Raw genomic sequence first — 19118 nt, forward strand, 5'->3', positions numbered from 1 at the left:
TTATTTTGTTCCCAATGTGTAATATACATGCACACAAAAATATCAAAAGCATTTACAGCTGAAACCACAGGATAATATACAACAGTTCAATTTTATTTCTATTAAAACAAAAACAAGGGTGCTGCTACAACATCTGCTCTTAAGGTATTTACAAAACATGTGCAAACAAAAGTCGCCCAACATATTGTGGGCATGAAGAAGTTTGATTTCACTCAATTTAAAGTCAAAATTTTCTGCGATGCCTCTGCTGCGATGAGTCTTTACATTTTCACTTGGCATCTTTCTCTCTGCTCCCGCTCATTGGAGATGGTATGAACAATGGTCTCCAGCGCAGGGTACTGAAAGATCCTTTTCCTCTGTGGAAAAAAACAGTAACAAAATTAATAAAATAAGCATCACGAAGTAGAATCCATGATCTAACAGAGAGCCCAGAGTGTTTTTATAACATATTTTCTTTCTTCTTTCTTTATTTTCTTTCTCAAAATATTAAAAATGTTAATGAGATGATGTGATTTATTCCTGGCAGAACTCACAAGAAAAGAGACAATAATCTCCCTTATTTCAACATTTTGCATCTTGCATGAAAAGAAATTGTGAGAAATTCGTAAAATGAATTTGTCCCACATACAAAAATTCACAGTAGAATTGACTTTGTGTCAAATCAGTTTTGAAAGAACTGTAGATATTTACCCTTTGGTGGTTCTTGTACATCTGAGCAAGAACCAGCAGCAGGACAATTAGGAGGACGCTGAGCCCGATTATAGTGCCGGTGTTGTGTTGAACACCTGCCAATTTTTGTCCCCTCAGACCACCTGTAAAGAAAGAAGAAGAAAAAAGTCAGGTAAAGGAACAATGTGACATTTTGAGTGGCTGTAGTATATTTATCTTATTATTATGCAGTACAAACAGAGCAAATTTAAGAGGTGAGGACTTACTCATCATTAGAGCGTGGTATGTTACGTTTCCCAAAATGCCGTCTTTGTTGGAGAACCGACATGTCCATTCACCCCAGTTCTCCTCCTGGCTGATGGTCAGGGTCTTCTCCTTGTGAACGGACACAACTGACTGGGTGCCATTGATGTCATAGGTCACATGAACCCACTCGTAGCTGGTGACATCGCTCGTGTCAGACAGTTGGCAGGTCAGTGTGATTGAGTCTTTTTTCTTCGATGGGACGCTGGTGTCAACTGAGAGAAAAACAAGACAAAAGAGTTAATTGTAGCTAGCAAAAACCAAATACATATTGAGTGGATTTCTTTACTCAGGCTTAAACTGAATCCACGTGAACTTACTTTTGGCCACCACCAGCTGCATATATCTCTTCATCCGTCTGCGTTCTACCATTGCATGGCATCTGTACTTGCCCTCATCCTGAAATGTAACCTGTGTCAAAATGATACTCCTATCCCAGCTGTGCTCAGAGGTCAGTGGGGATTGAGAATAAGGGGGAAGAGGAAGGGTATCAAACAGAGACCCAGGTTTCATTTTTTCCCAGACTAGTGTAAGGGGGACCAAATCAGGGGAGAAGACACAGGGGAGTGTGACCAAAGATCCCACAGCTGCATACAGCTTGGTGTCGTCATTGGGTGGTTGGACGATTCCTTAAGGGGAAAGAAAGAAAGAAAATACGCATTAGAACGTATGTCATGAAAGTTAATGTGCAACAGCTCGGTTTTCTGCGACACTGAGATCTGCAGGCATTTCTCCTTCAGCATCTCACCTCTCAAAGACAGAGTTGCTGAAGCCTGCACCATTTTGCCCCTGTGGTCCACCATACATTTCCACTTTCCTATCATCTGCTCTGTTGCCTTCTCATCCACAATTCTTTCAAAGGTGTCTCCTTTTGAGATGACTCCAGTCCTCGGCACAAATCGTCTGTCGTTCAGGATCCACATCACAGCTGCCCCATTAGGCCAAGGAGTCACATCACAACTGACTGAGAAGGTCTCTTGAAATAGAGGGACCGCTGGAGAGAAGGACACTGTGAAGAACACAGATGAGGATGGGATTAATGACATGTGAGCAACTGGGAACTTTTATGGAAAGAAGACATTTTATATTTGGTAACAGATGTTTTTATTTCATTCTCTCAGCATGTAGTGAATATACAAACTAAAACAGTTAAATTACTATAGTGTTGTACTATGAGTCACAACACTCAATCAGTGCTTTTCAAATATCTGATCTGATAGTTGTCTCTGCAGTGATTCATCAAATTCACTGGATGGATGCAGTGCGCGTATAGACATGCAAAACATCCAGTGTTTTAAGGCTGCACAAGTTTATTACCTGTGATGACTCTGAGCATGACCAAGCTTTTGACAACCTGGCGTTGATTTTCGACGCTGCAGATGTAAATCCCTCCGTCGTCCTCCCTCACGTCCTTGACGTACAGGTTGTACTCCCCTCTGTCAAACTGGGGATGGGGGCACTGAACCCGTTTGGTCCCGTTCACTATCCAGATAGAGCCGCAGTACTCCAGGCCATTCTTTTGCTTTCTCCAGACAGTGCTGAGGAAGAACATGTCAAAACAATCCAGGGTCATCGGCATATAGACGCAAGTTGTTGTATTGAAATACACAAATATGATAGTTGACAAGAGGTAAAAACACAAACAAGTGAGGAATTAAAGGGGGAAAAAATGGTCTCTTACCCTTTGTTGGATTTAGTCCAGACAATGTTGGGCTCAGTAGAGAAGGTGCGTTCAGCTTTACATGGAAGTACAGCCGTAGAGCCTGCTTCAGCAAACACCTCTGTCACCTGAGACTGAGCTCCTGAGGAGGAAACAGAAAGTGTTTATTACAGAAAATTGGCAAAGAAGCTATGTATTTTTTTTTATTGGAGATTGTTGTTAAAAACCATCATATAATTTACCTGTAATGAGGAAGGTAAACATCCCGAAGATGAAACACTTCATCAACACCATTTTGCTGTTGAATTAATCCACAAATGCTCCTGTAACCGGCTGAATGTACGTGACTTTCTCTTCATGTCGCTGATGGGGCTTATATATGAGCCCGTGGGTGCTGGTGGAGGCGGACTGTTTGGTAGTTCCTCTGCTGTGATCATGTGACTTCAGCTACAAGACAGACTTTGATGCGGTCTGTCGCTGTCAGCCTGGAAATTGTAAGACAGAGATGCAAACAGGGGACCCACTTCCTCCCACGGATTCTCTCTACTTCACCCTGTTTCCTCCTTCACACCAAATACCCCGTGTAACACTAAGTAACATTAGTTAATATGCAAACCAACACAAATACAAGTCAAAGTGAACTGTACAGGTACAGGCCAATGAATGTTAACATCTGTAAGAATTGTTTGAAGTTTATTTTACTCCAACAGTAAGACGGCTTTTTTAAATTGCTAAATGTGCTAAATAAACAGTGAGCTACATTATAATGATTCCACACTGACTTCAGTGAACGTTACTTGTTTACAAATCTCTTGTGTTTCATTCACGGAAGCCCTAGCCGTTGATTTGAAACCGAGATGGTAAAACTGCAACTCTACAAACCGCTATGTCATTCCTCCGTCACTTCCAGTCACTTGTGTTTACAACCACTAGTTAACTCGCAGCTCTCAGCATCATTGTCAACATCATCAGCATCACCAGTACGAGAATAAGCCTATTTAGTAGCATGATAACCTGCTCTAATGGATATTCATGAGAGTGAATCATCCCCTCCATTCTCGCTTCTCTCTTTTCCTTGTCGTCAATTCGTACAGTCACTATAGTAAACAGGCCCACATTGCCAGTCAAACATTTGTTTAATGCCTAATATTTTAGCATATTTTGTCAAACGTCAAGCAAAGAGATATATGGTAAATCATTTTCGTATAGCAATAAAACAGTTTCTTCTTCTATTATTTTATAAAAGGGATCCGATGCTTAAAAAAGAAGAAGATAACATACCAAGTTCTCAGTAAAAGTGGTGCTGACTCTGTATATGAGGTTTCAGTGGACACATTACTTTAATTTCCACTTTCAACAAATGGTTTATAACATACTATCGAGGTAGTTGCTAGGAAATACTGTTTATTAATGTTATTGTCAACAACTATAACTGGACATCCACTAGCAGAGAATTAAGAAAAATCTATCTATCTATCTATCTATCTATCTATCTATCTATCTATCTATCTATCTATCTATCTATCTATCTATCTATCTATCTATCTATCTATCTATCTATCTATCTATCTATCTGTCTATCTACCTATCTGTCTATCTGTCTGCTTGTCTGTGTTCACCTATCTATCAGTTATCGGTCTAGTTATGTATCCCTAAAAAGGCCTACATAGACACAGAGTAAGTCACGCAGATGGATAGAAACACCTGAGAGTGTGTGTGGGTGAAACCTCAGAGCTGTTTTTCTTCAGCTTGTGGACACATTTTCCTCAGTAAAAGACGTGTGACTGCCGTGTGAGTGATAGTGTAAGTTAAATCTTTTCATGTCCTCCACCCTTCCATCCACACATCCTCCACACATCAAAACACTGTCAGCCTTCAAATTCAAATTGATGTCACATTAGTTTCAGGCTGTGGCTTCACCTCGGTGTTGTAAAAAAAAAAAAAAAAAAGAAAGAAAGAGAGAAAAATAAAACAAACATCTGTTCAAATTGTGCCTCTGACTCTCAGCGTCGGGGGCACGGGTGCGTCACTCACTGTTAAGTGGTCTTTCCTATACAGCTGATGTTTAGTCACTGCCACTGTATCTGAATATGAGCTGAAGGGACTGAGAGGGAAAATGCCCCTCACATGGAAACAATTGAGCTCTGAATGCAGATCATTATGTTAATAAGGATGATGTTGGAAAATAGTCAAATCACATTTCTTCTGTAGAAATTTGGCGAGTGAGTAGTTTGTTCCTGTGCCAAGGTCACACTGAATTATCTATAATTCGATCAGTTGTCTACTCTGACACACAGCAACAAGGTTCAATAGAAAAAAAGGCACTTTTTATGAATTATTAGAAACACTCCTGTGGTTGATTTTCAATACCTGATATGAAAATATGACTGCCTGTATGGGTAGGTGATGAATGATAATGTTCCACTGGGTTTTACTGGCAGAGGAAGCAGAGCACGGATTGAAGAAATGCTGCTCTGCTGCAAAAAAAAAAATGTTAAATTTGTTATGTCAGCATTTTGTTCAGTCGAGAAGTTGATACATGAGAACATGACAGCATAGATGCATATCAGCAATTAAGACACAACAAATGTTGAAGTGGCTGATGTTTCATGTTGCATCTTAATTTTTTATGTTTTTCTTTTCTTTTTTGCTCATTTTTTGCATCACTTCAGCAGATGTAAAGGGCTGGATTCTGGAAAAATGACTTTGTCTTTTTGTTTTTGTTTGTGCCACATATTTTTAGTGTTTGTTTGTTGTTGGGTTGTTGTTTTTTTTTGTTTTGTTGCACAACTGATTGTACTCCCTGATATCTTTTTGGTTTAACAGATTTAAAAGAAACACTGCACACTTATAGTACAGCCAACTTGCCTTTCTCTGCAGTGGCTTTTGCAGCATTTTTGTTGAAGTGGAATGGAATAAACTGTTAAATAATATGCTGTAATGTGGTCTAAATTTCCACATTCTGACTGAAGTCTTCGCAAGAATGAAATTCAGACAAAGATCACATTTGCTGTACTTTGTTTCTTTGAAAATGACAAAATATTCCATCCAGCTTTTTACAACAGTAAAACTGAAAGTATCGCTCTGTGTTTGTGTGTGTGAGAGACACACACACACACACACACACACACACACACACACACACACACACACACACACACACACAGAGAGAGAGGGGGGGGGCGAGAGGGAGGGAGGGAGGGAGAAAGAGCAGCAGATTTCTCATGAGAATGGTAAAATTCAGTGTAACTAGATTAGATTTTTCTCATTGTTGAATGTAGGGTTTTAAAAAGCTGAAAGTTCATTGCCTATTTGAAAACAGCAGCCTATGCACATTGTGGCAGTAGCTGCACCGTCTGCAGACTTTTTGGTAGGCTACAAAACACCTAAGCATGTTCTTAACTGCTGAGAACAAATGTGAACAGAGTGTTACATTATATCCGTCATTCAAGCTGCAGTTCCATTTCAACCACAGTATGTGCTGTAAAGGCAGGGTGGCGCTGTTTTTGTTGAGTGTAGGTCAGAGAATAACCGTAGACTGTGAGAATAACAGTATGTGCACCTGTCAGTGGGAGGTGTTTCAAAATTTAAAAAATAGCCTATGTCTTCGCCAAAATATATGTATAAACTGTATACACTTAACCATAGAAAACTCTGTTAAAGGTGTACAGAAAAGAAAATTGAATTTAAGCCCACTCTGGGTCATAAAATTAGTGTAATAACTAATCTATCAGACGATATAGGCCAAACTTTGTGCAAAATTCTATTTTTGAGTAAATTTGGGATGAAAGTGTGTGTTTTTTTTCCGCATTGGATAATGCAGGCGCACGGATTATACGTCAGCCTGTACACAATTCACCAGCCACTGATATTGGATCCGTCATCCGTCATTCAAACGTCTGAGACACGCACACACACACGGAGCTCGGTCTCGCCCCAAGCTTTGAATATCCCGCCCGCTCGATAACGACCAATCAAATTAGTTTTCCTTACTCGGGTAAACTCGTGTTGCAGCTCGTGACAACTCGGCGCGACAAACAGGACAAACTGCCATTTCTGTACACCTTTAAGCTTTAAAAAAATTATGTTCTACAATTACTATGCAACAGTTCTCAGAAAGGACGGTGAAATTATGTTTTGAGTTACTTTTATTACATTTAGCCCCACAAATGAAAGCCACAAAGTTTGATTAAGCCACACTTTTTATTTTTCTCTCCAGTTAGTAGGGAGGTTAAGCGACTTTTGATTTCAAGTCATGATGCAAAGGTCCCCTTTGGCATGGAAGTACCTTAGGGTCGTCATACAAATAAATCTATCCTAAGACACAAGTGAGATCACACTTTGTATCTGAAATAAACACAATTTTTTTTTTAATTAAGAAAATGCATGCCAAAAACACATTCCATTTATAATGTCCACTATAAACTATAATGCCTTCAGCTCCTGGATGTTATCTACAGCTTATTTGTAACATGATTGCAATATTTCAGGATTATTTCTCAGTTTGAATGATAAACAGGGATCTAATGTTTTTCAATCTGTAGGGCGGACTGACATAGGAAGCATAAAGCCCAGTCACAACATTCCATTATGGCTAATTTGAAATAAGTAATAAAGATACTGTAACATCATGAGATTGATAAGATGAGCATTAACAAGCATTCACAAAAGTAAAAATCTACCAAAATAATGAAGCTTACCAGTTTATCAACATTACTAAGTGTATAGCTGGTAAGAGGATCTTAGCCAAGCCAGCTATACTGCGCTGGTGAAAGAAGGCAGTCGTAATCGTATGCTTTATGTGGGAGCTGCAAACCTAAACTTCCCTCAGTATAAAAAGCTGAACATTGCTTATTAAGGGCGTTCTACACTAACATTTGTTAGTTTACTTTAGCACAATGAAAAATGTTTTCAGTAGCAGGTTATAGGCCTACAGTATAAGCGTGTTTTTGACGTTGGGGCCATGCCCTGTACACACTGTGCGATTTTGGCCGTCGCAGACGAAAGACGGCGGATCGTAGGAGAATCGTGGCGAAATCTTTGGTCGTAGCTCTAAATCGGCCGTCTTACGTCGCACAGTGAGACAGGCTCTACGACGGCCGTTGTCAGCGTCTTGCGACCAAAGACGACCTGCGATTAAATTCTGACAGTGTCAGAAAACTGCTACGACCTACGTCTACTAATCAGCTGATGGACGTCTATCAGTGGCGCAGGTGACAGGGACGAGCACTGATTTTCGAGTAAATAGTCATTAAATTAAAAAACGAATAGCCTATCCTGTCATGTATATTCCTTTTTACTGTCGCAGAAAGAGGAGGAACATGGACAGACTCATACAGCCATCAGAAAAGTTGTGTGTGAAACTCATGGTGAAACTCTGTCCAAAAAAAAAAAAAAAAAAAAACCCATGTGCGGACTATGATGAGAAGCGGTCGCCTACCGGAGAACGTGTTTACGCCGGGAGAGGTGACTTGTCCTCGTTTAGATGTGCTCTCATTACGTGACGGTACTGCTGTGTGATGTTCTCTAGTACCAATACAGGCCGTGATTTCATTTTTAAATAACGGACAAGTGGCGGTACTGCTCCACTGGTGCCGGTGACTTGTGTCTGTGTGTGAAGAGGGAGAGAGGGAGGGAGGGAGAGGGGGAGGAGGGGGAGCGGGCGACCTGCGATTCAGTAGAACGATCATCGTACAGTCTGCACACGTCAAACTTGACTTCGTAGCAAAGATTGTAAATTCCACGTCGCATAGTGTGTCATGCAACAGTCTTATAAGACTGCTAAAATCGCACAGTGTGTAGAGGGCATATTAGGATAGATTTATTTGTATGACCCTAAGGTAGGCTACTTCCATGCCAAAGGGACCTTTGCATCATGACTTAAAGTCAATGGCCTATTTTAGTTTAGTTTATTTATTTATTACATTCATTTATCGAGCATAAAAACAAAAAAATAAAATAAAACTCATAAAAAAACAAGTGGTGTTCTAGCCATTAATGTTCAATCAGAACCATATGATCATCAGAACCAACACTTTTTGGCAGCTTATGCCAATTCCCAGGGAATCGCTGCCAGCAAAGATGCCAGCAAAGTCAGTAGGCTATCCTCATAAAAATGTAAAATAGGCCAAATGCCTTTAGCTTGTTGGAATGAAGTTCATAGCTACTAAAGACAGCTCTGTGGGTTATGTTGTTGCTACAATGAAATCTTGGCTGCACCTTTAAGCACTTTTCTCTAAACTGAGAATAACACCTTCAAGAAAGCAGGGTTTCTTGCAGAACTGTTGTATCAGGCTGCTTGGGTTTGACCTAGGTGTGGTTGATAGACTCACAGCTGAGTGTAGGCTTTCTGACAGATCAGCTGCTCAGGCATCGCTACCTCCATCTACTGGGTGAAAAATGCAATTTAAAAAAACCCAGTACAACCAATCTTTGGTACAACCTCGTCAATGAATATTTTTGCGCTGCTCTAGTGACAATACGGTACCGGTGCAATGCATTGTGGGATGCAGAGGAAGATGGAGGTCGCCGTAGGCAGCATGTTGAAGCTATAATAACATTTATTTTAAAAGTGTTGGATATTTGCACGAGGCTTCACCTGGTGCTCCGTCGTTATAGTAACAAAGGGACCAATTGTCGTCGTTATAGTAACAAAGGGACCAACTAGTCGGCGTGAACACAGGTAACGTTCATGATGAGTGACTCTGTTAGCGTGATAGCCACAGCTACAGCTGGGGGTCATTGAGAAGTTAAAGCGTACACAGACCAGCTAACACGTTGCCAACACCTTGAACAGACGTTTAAACAGATTACTGTTGTCACCGTTAACCTGTATCTGCTCCTGTCTTACCGTAGGAGCCATGTCTGTGGTGGGAGGTTTGCTGAGGGCCGGAGCGTCCTTGTGCCAGTCTGCAGGGACCCTGCTGCTCACAGCCAGGACCATCTCCACTGGTGAGGAGACAAGTCCAGTCTAAGTTCATTTTGCATTACGTTGACATAATTAGATTATCAGAGGTGATGCAGCATCTTACTGTTGTTGCTGGTTTTAAGTTGAAGCAGAAGTAAGCGGAATGTTTGTGTTAATATAAGTCTTAAATAGTTATCTTCCGACGGCAATCACTTACATAGTGTTTGGTCTGAAACACAGGTCTGTCAGTCACTCTGCTCTGCTGTAAGCCGAGTAGAAAACTTTACTTGTATCCTACAACCTTTATCCAATGAGGAGAGAACAGCATAAAGGGGCGGTCCTCTCTGTGTGTGCAGCCAAGGGATGCGCGTGAATGTGGTGACGTAGGTTTGGTTAGGTTAGTTTATTGGTCTCCACCAGGGAGAAATTTGTTGCGGAGACAGGGAACATGTTGCATACATAAAAAACACATACAGTACAAAAAGAGCATCAAGTTAAAAGACTGGTGGAGTAAACAGACCACACTGGACAATCCTGCACATGCAGCAAGCTGATGTGAACGTCATTCACATGCATCCACACCGCTACTCTAACTGTAATCATAATACATTCATATCAGCATCACATAACCTCAAGCATACATTAATCCATTCACTCACATTATGTCCATAGTTTGACTCATAATACATTCATTTCCATATTAGCCTATGTTCGTATACAGAAACATCACAATAATTTCCTGCTGTTGAGAAGCTTGGTTGATACAGGCACAAAGGAATGTTTGTATCGATTGTGCCTGCACAAGGGAAGCCTATATCTCTTTCCAGAGTTCAGGAGAGTATATTCACTATTCAGCACATGAGAACTATCTGTTAAAATGGCATTTGCCTGTCTGATCGTCGCCTGCTCAAAAAGGTCCTGTGGATTTAGGGGGGGTGTTATTCCCATAATCTTGCCAGCAGTTTTGACAAGGCTTGAGATTTCAGCTCTAGATTTAACAGTTAAGTTACCAAACCAGCTGGTGATACCATAGCGGAGTATTGACTCAATTGCTGCTCTATAAAAAATTTGCATAATATTTTTGCAAACTCCAAATACTCTGAGCCTACGTAGGAAATGGAGACGTTGGCGTAGGGACGAGGGCGGGGGCTGCTAACTCCATCGGCTGACAAGAAGTTGGCAAAAACATCCGGATCGCTGACCGTACTTCTGCTTTAACTTAGTAGTTTAGGCTGCTAGCCTGCTACTTGCTCCAATCATTCAGGGTCGTATGATAAATATCACGGGTGGTGAGGTTAAAAAGACACAAAATAATTAATTCTTTTTTGTTGTTGTTGTTTTTATACTTTTAGCAGTTTACTTGGGGAATGAGTCTATCTGACAACAAATACTTTTTTTTCCCATAAATAATGTTAAAATGGCTGGAACCACTGATTTTATGTTTTATGTTTTGTTGACTAATTCGTATAAATACTCACTGATACAATGTTACAATCTTTAAGCTATAACTATCAAATGGTATAAAAAATGCTATATTTCTCTCCTAAATGAAGGAAGAAACATTATAGAGTAGTATTAGGAAATACTAAAGTAAAGTGTTGGTACCCCTGAAGAACATTGCCCCAGCCTGTTGAGTGTTACATCAGTGCAAGAAACTGATCAAATTAAGAACCAGTTCATCTAGGCTGTAAATCTAAATAACAAATCAGTGTGCGGGTAGCCGGGTATAAACAGGAAGTAAGGTGGAAGATAGGAAAGTTAGATACATCACCTTGGGTAAGGGTCTTAAATGTGTTTTTTATATTGTTGTTTTAACCTGCAAATTGATTTTTCTATTATTGATATATTCAGTTTATTTTTTTATTTAAATTTAAAATGCATTAAAGCAGAAGTAAGCGATATATTTGTGTTAATATAAGTCTTAAATAGTTATATCTTCCGACAGCAATCACTTACATAGAGTGTTTGGATCGAAACACTCGATCGAGTCACTCTGCTCTGCTCTGAGCCGAGGAGAAAACTTTTCTCGTATCCTACAGTTTTTATCCAATGAGGAGAGAGAACGGCATGCAGGGCTGTGTGTGCAGCCAAGGGATGCGCCTGAATGTGGTGACGTAGGGACGAGGACTGTTATGGTGCGTTCAAGGCAGCCCGTAACTCGTGTTTTTCCGACCTGTGAAGTCGTACCAGTTCGATCTGGTACGAGTTCACGGGTCGGAAGTGTGGCGTCCCCAGTGGTGGGCTGGTGCCATACCGCTGGTCACGCCCTTCTGATTAAGGCCTGCCGGTGACACCTGGGCCCGGTGTCACCAGGTTATAAAGCCAGGCCTGCTGATTGCTCTCACTCTCTCTCCTTCTCCCCTCTCCTGCAGGTACCGGTGACGGCGATGCAGTGTCTTTAGTTTACTTTGTTGCTCCTTTGTGTTATGCACCTTACAACACCCCACACACACATACATCTCACACTCACACAACATGCTCTACACACCTATTTACTGACACTCACACCCCATGATCTGGTCTTTGGTTACAGTATATTACTATTTATCATTAAATAAACATTTGTTAATTGTTGCCACGGTGGTCTCTCCCTTTTTGTCATGGCTGTAAGAGCCAGGCTGTGACAGAAGTTACGAGTGGCCATTATAGTGACTTTCACCGGTAAAACAGGTCGGAAAAACACGAGTGGGTTGCCTGGAACGCTACAAAATCGTAAGTTGTGACATGAAGCTGTAATTTACGGTTTCAAAAGCCTGCCTGGAACGCAGCATTAGCCAAAACGACCGGATCGCTTACTTCTGCTTTAATTTATTATGATACAGAACAAACAGCAGTAGCAAATCCTTACATTTAAGAAGTGAGAATTAGTGGGTATTTGTTGTCTTGTGGCTTAAACAATGTATTCTTTAAAAGATGTAGTATTGTGTGCCAATGATTATCAATACTGACTTGAAACAATGTGTTGTGTTCAGGAACATGCTGTCAGATAAGGATGCATGCCATCCCTGAGCTGAAGAAGGTGGACAGGTGGACTGAGAAGAGGAGCATGTTTGGAGTGTATGATAACATAGGCATACTAGGTAAGTGGACTGTTTATTTGCGTCTTGTTGAATGACAACATTCCTGTGTTGGTCCATGTTTTGAGTATCTGAACTTCCTTTTACCTTTCTGTTTTTTTGTCTGCAGGTGATTTTAAAGCTCATCCCAAAGACCTGATACAGGCCCCCTGCTGGTTGAAGGGTTTCAAGGGTAATGAACTGCAACGACTGATTCGAAAGAAGAGGATGGTGGGTGACAGAATGATGACTCTGGACAGACACCACATGGAAAAGAGGATCCGTTTCCTCTACAGACGCTTCAACCGCTATGGCAAACATCGCTAATTTCAAACAAATCACACCGGCACATACATCAGCCGATAAGGACTGTTGGAGTCTAGTGGTGTGATTTCATGCTGTCACTGTGCTGTATAATTGCAATTTTTCTAAGTTATGTGCATATAAAGAGAACTGATTTGTGTCTTTCAGAGTAGCATACTTCTTATACCTGCATTTGTTGGTGTCTCTGGCCCTATTAACAATCAATTTTCATGACAAATACATGATATACAAGCCTAACAATACATTATAAAAAATTGACTGGAAAAGAGGCCTTGTGTCATTCTTTCCAGTCAACATTAACTCCTGTAGGAACCATTGAAAATAACATTAAATTAATTAACTCAATAGAGGGGTTAATGTTTATGTTTGGTCTTAAGGCAGTTAGACTTTGTCAAAACATTAATTGGGGTGTTAATTACATGCAGTACAGCTGAAAGAGTGGGTACCAACACATACAGTGGTGTATGTGATGAATGGACATGATATGAAAATATGGGCACTCATATTCCTCTGGGAAGAGTTTCAACAAGACTGTAGATGCTGGCTGCAGAGATTTGCTCCCATTCAGCTATAAGAGCAGTGAGTCGGTCTCTGATGCTGGGTTAAAAGGTCAGGCTCACAGCTGGTGTTCAGACCACAGGTCTTGGATGATATTTAGGTCAAGTTCTTCCTCAATTCCCCCTGACAAATATTTCTTTAAATATGTAAATTGCAGTGGTATCAACTTCCAAGTGATCAAATGATTTATTTAGAAAATATATGTCATCATATGATGATATAGGAAATTTAAAAAACATGTGCCACAAAATTATTATAGTTTATCCGTTGTAACTTCAGATTTAGGTGCAGGTTTATTAGCAAGGTTGTTTTCCAGTCAAGTAGTTTGTTTTGCTGCATAATTAATATAGGAAGAAAAAATCTGATAATAAAAAAAAACAAAGTTAAAGCAAGCACAGTAGTGCAATACTGGATGGTTCCTCCAAATAAATAATAATCTAAGAAGAAAGTCTTGTCCATTTCCAACCCATAGACGTATGTCTAGTCGGATAGCTGTGCTTGTAAGTAGACAATATTATTTTGACTGAAATGGTCTGAAACTAAAGGATTTGAGGAGCACTGGTCTAAAATATGACTGTTTACTGGAATATTACATTTCTCTTTAAATTTGACCATGAAACATGAAAAATAACTCCAAATCCAAAGTAGATATATAGGTAAACAGTGGTGTCCACACACATCTGGCCGTGTAGTTTCTGTGATGTGTTTCTATCCTCCATTGGCCATTTTGTCCCGAGACTTCAACCAGTTTCCGGTGACTGACTTGATTCCTCTCACTTCTCTTAAATATGCAGAGTATAGCTACAGACCCAAAATGGAAACTGAGTAGAGGCTGCAGGCTGAAAGGTAGGACCCCGGCAGGAATTAAACAAGAGCATTGCAAATGGAAATGTGATACCGGAGCAGTAGGAGCAGCACGAAGAGGAGGAGGAGGAGGAGGAGGAGGAGGGAGAATCCCAGGCCAGGGAGGAAACAGTCGAGTCAACACTCTGTAGGCATCCACTGTACCGCAGTGTCGTCCTGCCGCCCCATCCGACTCAGAGAGCTGCAGTACTGCAAAGTGTGAGGGGAGAGAGAGTGGGGAGGGGGAGGGGTGGAGAGGTAAGGGGAGGGGAGGGGGGGTACCGCACTGTCGTTACGAGTCCAAGTGGGGAAGGCAGGAGGAGAGACGCATTATTGCAGTAGCCTACAGTGCCGTAACACTTCACACGGACCGAAGTCGCGCACTTCTCACAAACCGCACGTCCAGAGAGGAAGAGAAAGGGAGAGAGAGAGAAAGAGAGAGAGGGAGGAGGGGGTGACAGAAATCAACTGAATTTCCATGACTGGACTTTTTTCTTTAATTTTGAAATTGCACGCATTTGCCAGCCGCTTTTAGAAGAGGCCAGTCAATCTCCAGCCAATCAGTGCTGCGTCTCAGCATCCGGCAGCAGCGCTATAAGGACACAGCATCACTTGGAGGAGCTGGATGCTGCGCTGCGAGAATCTAAACGTCCCCGGATTTCTCCTGAATGGATTATAATTCACAAGTACTTTTCTCCTGAGCTCGCATCGTTGTTTCTCTGTTTTCCCACACTCCACAGCCGAGTCGCACCGTGAATTACCAGCGCACCCCGTCTACGTGTGTCAGTATATTGCGGTACTTTGCGGGTGACTTGCGGTATAAATGCATCGCTAGAAGATCGGCTCCACTGCGCCAAGACCCTCCGTCTGTTTACGAGCCACTTTAACTCACTTTGCTCGAAGAAAAATTGGACTTTCGTTTGGACCACTGCATTTAAATTTACACCCTCTCTTATTTTCCTGCGATCTTGCTCTTTTTTCACCCTCTCTTTCGTGTTTTACTTCAAACCCCCCTCCCCAGCCTCGCAGCCCACCCCCCCTCCTCCGCTGCCCGTGAGTCAGTTCAAACAGCTGCATAGAAGATGTGAGTATTAATGCGGTTTTTCTACTGCGCTCTTTTTCGTAATAACAACACATATGTCGTGTGTGAGACTGGAGAAATGTTTGTTTCGTAGCTTTGCATGTTTTTGCTTTGATGCTTTGCAACTGAACTGATTTCTTTCAGCTTGACGGATTTTGCTGACGCAAGCAAAAAATTTCCGTCACAGCATCACTAAATTATGTATTCAAGGCTTGACTGCTGTCGCCATAAACATCAACTCCAGTTGTTTTAGATCATTTAACATAACTGAAAACAGAGTTTCTAATGGATTATGTTAAGGATTAGAGGGTTTGATGGATGTATGCTTCATCACCTGCTTGGTGTTGTGAAACATTGATAAAATTACATTTCTGATCCTTATCTGCAAAATTGCTGTAATTTATATGATGTGTGTAATTTGTCTGAAAGTGTCCTACAGCTGAGTCAGTGGCTGTTCGCCTGAGGAGCTTGTTTGCTCAGTTTTACTCCCCCCTGTACCCATTCCTCTCCCCCCTGCTGCTGGATTAACCCTTTCCTCTGTTCTGTACTTTCCTGCCTCAGTTTTTAATCCTCCAGGAGAACTTCCTCCCCTCCCCTCTCCTCACCCAAATCTTCTGCTCCATTATCCTCTCTGTTATAGCCTCCGTCTACTTGGCAGGAGTTTCTGTTTCTTGCTTCACGTCTGTGTCCTATATTCTCTCTCTTCCCTTTGCATCTTCTTTTTAATCCGACCCCATTGTTCACTCTAACCTTCACTCATTTCTTACTCTCCTCCCTTTTTCACATCCTACTTCCCGCATTCCTCCCCCCACACCTGAACAATTTGTCTATTTCCTTGTGTTGAATTTGGATTTCTTCAAACTGCCTTCACCTCTCCTCTGCCACAGTCACATTATTTCATTTTCCAGACATTGCCTTTCGGCATGAAGCAGAGTTATTAGAATATGAAATATGTATAATGTGAATATGCTCCCATCCTCATCCTCCTCCTGCTTCTTCTCAGGTCTGCCCCAGATGCTGCCGCCCCAGGTGGAGCCCCCGGTGCTCCAGGAGCCCCTGGTGCAGATGGAGCCCCAGCTGGACCACCCAACACCAGCAGCAACCGCAGGCTACAGCAGACACAGGCCCAGGTTGAGGAGGTGAGCTGGACCAGGCCAGACTAAGGTCCTAGGCCCAAATGGGATTTTACATGCAATGAGTCAACGTTAACGCGGTCGTGGAACCTTATTGTGAAATATGTGGAATTAACAGTCTGCTCATACAAGATCAAGAAATATAAAAAGACTTGGCCGTTGGTTGTTCTCTGAAAAGATCTTGTCCTTTTAATATATTAATGGCTTCTGCTGCAATTTGCAAATGGATTGCAACTACTTACTTATTCATATGTGATATATATCTCCAGAAACACCCTTTGTGCCCTGTGCTGCTCTCCTTTAACTATGCTTGTCATCCCTGTCATCTCCCCTCCACACCACTGCCAAATGCTTTCTCATCTCCACCGCTGTGGGCTAGGTGGTGGATATCATGCGGGTGAATGTGGACAAGGTTTTGGAAAGGGACCAGAAGCTCTCAGAGCTGGATGACAGAGCAGACGCTCTCCAGGCCGGAGCCTCCCAGTTTGAAAGCTGCGCAGCCAAGCTAAAGAACAAGTACTGGTGGAAGAACTGCAAGGTGAGCACGTTACTCTCGGTACATTACACAGGCTGTTGTCACTGAAAGAAACTCATTAGCATTAACAATATGTCTAGTATTAGTATGTCGTGTCGTGCAGAGATACAGCATGAACTCACCATAGAGCTAATGGAGGATCTAAATTAAGCGTGACTCATCAGCTGTTTTATTTTGAAGCATCATCCAGCTGTTCAAGCTGAGTTGCACTGAGGCAAACATGGTGTTTGTTGTGGGGATCCTGTGGTCCTGCCCTCCACACACTCGTCTGTTAATGAGCTGCTGTGGAGGACTGAACATGAACATATGCCTCAGTGAAAACGGCGAAAGAGAAATCTGTTATTGTTGAGTTTTCACCACAGAGTCAGAAATTCAGAAGATTATATAACTGAAGCATAACAAACGCAACACATCTCAAGTGTATTAACTGGCTTTGTCTTGTTCAAGTTTTCTGTTTTCAAGCACTGAACTCCATGAATAGTAACAGCAGGCTTGTCTTTTACTGTAATGGACGCACCATTAAAGTAAACATATTTCTTCTTTTTTCCAGATGATGATCATGATGGGCATCATTGGAGTCATTGTGGTTGGAATAATATTCTGTAAGTAGATTTTTCACTTTGATAAAAAATATTTATTGGTTGATTTTTAACAGAAAACATTGTTTTAGAAATAGGTGTAAAGTATCTGACTTTCCTCCAAATCTGCTAATATATGTTTGACAAAAAATGCAGCAGTGTATAAGACAATGATATTTCAGTGTTGATGTAATAATACTGTTGATTTTATAGGATATTAGGATAAAGATGATGTCAGGTGTAAGATAGCATCAGCATATTATTTTCTGTTTCTTCTCTAATACGTTCACATCAGTCTACCTACTTCTACTCTGATCGTCAATTATTCATGATTTGTTATTACAGTATTAATTATTGATATAAAACCAATTTAACTGTAAATCCTACATGGAAGTGAGAGTGAGGTGAGTTGTGTTTTGCCAAATTCATTAGACTAATGACTTCCTCTTTCCTTTGTTCACAGTGTACTTCTTCTACTGAGCTCAGCCCATCAATAGAGATGGATATGGACTTTAGAATGACATGAGAGGGAAGAGAAAAATAAAAAAAATAAAACAAGCGCCACTCCTCCCCCCTCTCCTCCCTCTCTTCACACAGTCTTCCATCAAACCATCTTGCACTTACACATGACAGTAGTGTTTTATAGGTGTCTCTCCTTTCTTTGTCCCCCCTTTCCCTCCCTTCTTATTGCTTTCTTCCACTGTTTTGGCGAGAAGTCCCACTCACTCTGTCCTGTCTCTGCACCTCATGCATTATTGAAGGTCTCGGCAGGCAGAGTGAACGTAGGAAGAAAGAACGGGAAGGAGGGAGAGAGAAAAACCTTGTGACACGGGAACACGCAGGGCTAAGCCCACTGAACGGAGCTGTAGGGGGGAAATGTACAATGTTCAGATGGAGAGTGTGTGCAGGGAGATTGAACAAGAGTTTGCCGTCCTGTCTACCCCTGATCCGCCAAAGCTTGTTCATGTTTCCTTTTTTGAGAGTCCTACATTTGTAAATTGATACTGACATGCCAAACTAACACACTCCTTCTGTTACCATCGCTACCATCATTGCTGCTTACTAACACAAGGTCATGTTAGATTAGGCTTATGATCATTTTTGTTGTACGTGCGTGTGTGTATTTGTGATCCAAAGCATTGTAGCTAATAGCTTTTTCCAAGTTTTAGCTGATAGGATTTTATTGGTAACTTTTTGTTTTATGTTCCTGCCTAACTTTAGTTCTGCAACGTTCAGTGACAACATGAAAAACATCATGAGGAATATAGAAAGAGACTGTGTGAGAGCTTTTGTAAAGGATGGGGTGATTCAGGGAGAGTTAGTAAGAGCTTTGCAGCATTTTTTCTGTATAAATAAATGAAAACTAATTCTGGACTGATAAGCAATTATTGATAAAGTAGTTCTATAACTGTGCTCCATTTGTAATGGGGTTTTTGTACCACATGTGGTGGCATAGTCATAGTGTTATGCT

The 19118-nt window shown here is 41.3% G+C and overlaps 3 protein-coding genes across 3 annotated transcripts; 2 read left to right on the forward strand and 1 right to left on the reverse strand.

Annotated features, from left to right (window-relative positions):
• Positions 1 to 260: 260 nt before the first annotated feature.
• Positions 261 to 2953, reverse strand: lag3 (lymphocyte activating 3; the record flags this gene model as incomplete). The annotated part of the gene is made up of 8 exons (XM_083989557.1): positions 2875 to 2953; positions 2654 to 2774; positions 2290 to 2510; positions 1721 to 1981; positions 1293 to 1601; positions 936 to 1187; positions 691 to 812; positions 261 to 356 (listed from the first exon to the last, which is right to left on the reverse strand). The coding sequence occupies exons 1-8, from the start codon at positions 2924 to 2926 to the stop codon at positions 261 to 263; spliced, it is 1434 nt and encodes a 477-aa protein (XP_083845683.1). The 5' UTR covers positions 2927 to 2953.
• Positions 2954 to 9132: 6179 nt separating this feature from the next.
• On the forward strand, positions 9133 to 13058 carry mrpl51 (mitochondrial ribosomal protein L51). Its single transcript, XM_083989440.1, has 4 exons — positions 9133 to 9314; positions 9488 to 9583; positions 12512 to 12619; positions 12726 to 13058. The coding sequence occupies exons 2-4, from the start codon at positions 9493 to 9495 to the stop codon at positions 12920 to 12922; spliced, it is 396 nt and encodes a 131-aa protein (XP_083845566.1). The 5' UTR covers positions 9133 to 9314; positions 9488 to 9492; the 3' UTR covers positions 12923 to 13058.
• Positions 13059 to 15387: 2329 nt separating this feature from the next.
• Positions 15388 to 18495, forward strand: vamp1b (vesicle associated membrane protein 1b). Its single transcript, XM_083988996.1, has 5 exons — positions 15388 to 15404; positions 16405 to 16540; positions 16914 to 17072; positions 17620 to 17671; positions 18111 to 18495. Coding segments are annotated over exons 1-5 (366 nt in total). The 5' UTR covers positions 15388 to 15402; the 3' UTR covers positions 18128 to 18495.
• The last annotated feature ends 623 nt before the right edge of the window (positions 18496 to 19118 follow it).

This window comes from Trachurus trachurus (genome assembly GCF_905171665.1).
Source record: "Trachurus trachurus genome assembly, chromosome: 16".
Lineage (NCBI taxonomy): Eukaryota > Metazoa > Chordata > Actinopteri > Carangiformes > Carangidae > Trachurus > Trachurus trachurus.

Bases quoted from the DNA above. Each gene is read 5' to 3' on its own strand.
- mrpl51 (XM_083989440.1), top strand. From the start codon at position 9,493: ATGTCTGTGGTGGGAGGTTTGCTGAGGGCCGGAGCGTCCTTGTGCCAG. The intron at 9,584-12,511 runs GTGAGGAGACAA...TGTTGTGTTCAG, and splicing joins AGCCAGGACCATCTCCACTG to GAACATGCTGTCAGATAAGG. The intron at 12,620-12,725 runs GTAAGTGGACTG...TTTTGTCTGCAG, and splicing joins TGATAACATAGGCATACTAG to GTGATTTTAAAGCTCATCCC.
- vamp1b (XM_083988996.1), top strand. The intron at 16,541-16,913 runs GTGAGCTGGACC...GCTGTGGGCTAG, and splicing joins CACAGGCCCAGGTTGAGGAG to GTGGTGGATATCATGCGGGT. The intron at 17,073-17,619 runs GTGAGCACGTTA...TCTTTTTTCCAG, and splicing joins ACTGGTGGAAGAACTGCAAG to ATGATGATCATGATGGGCAT.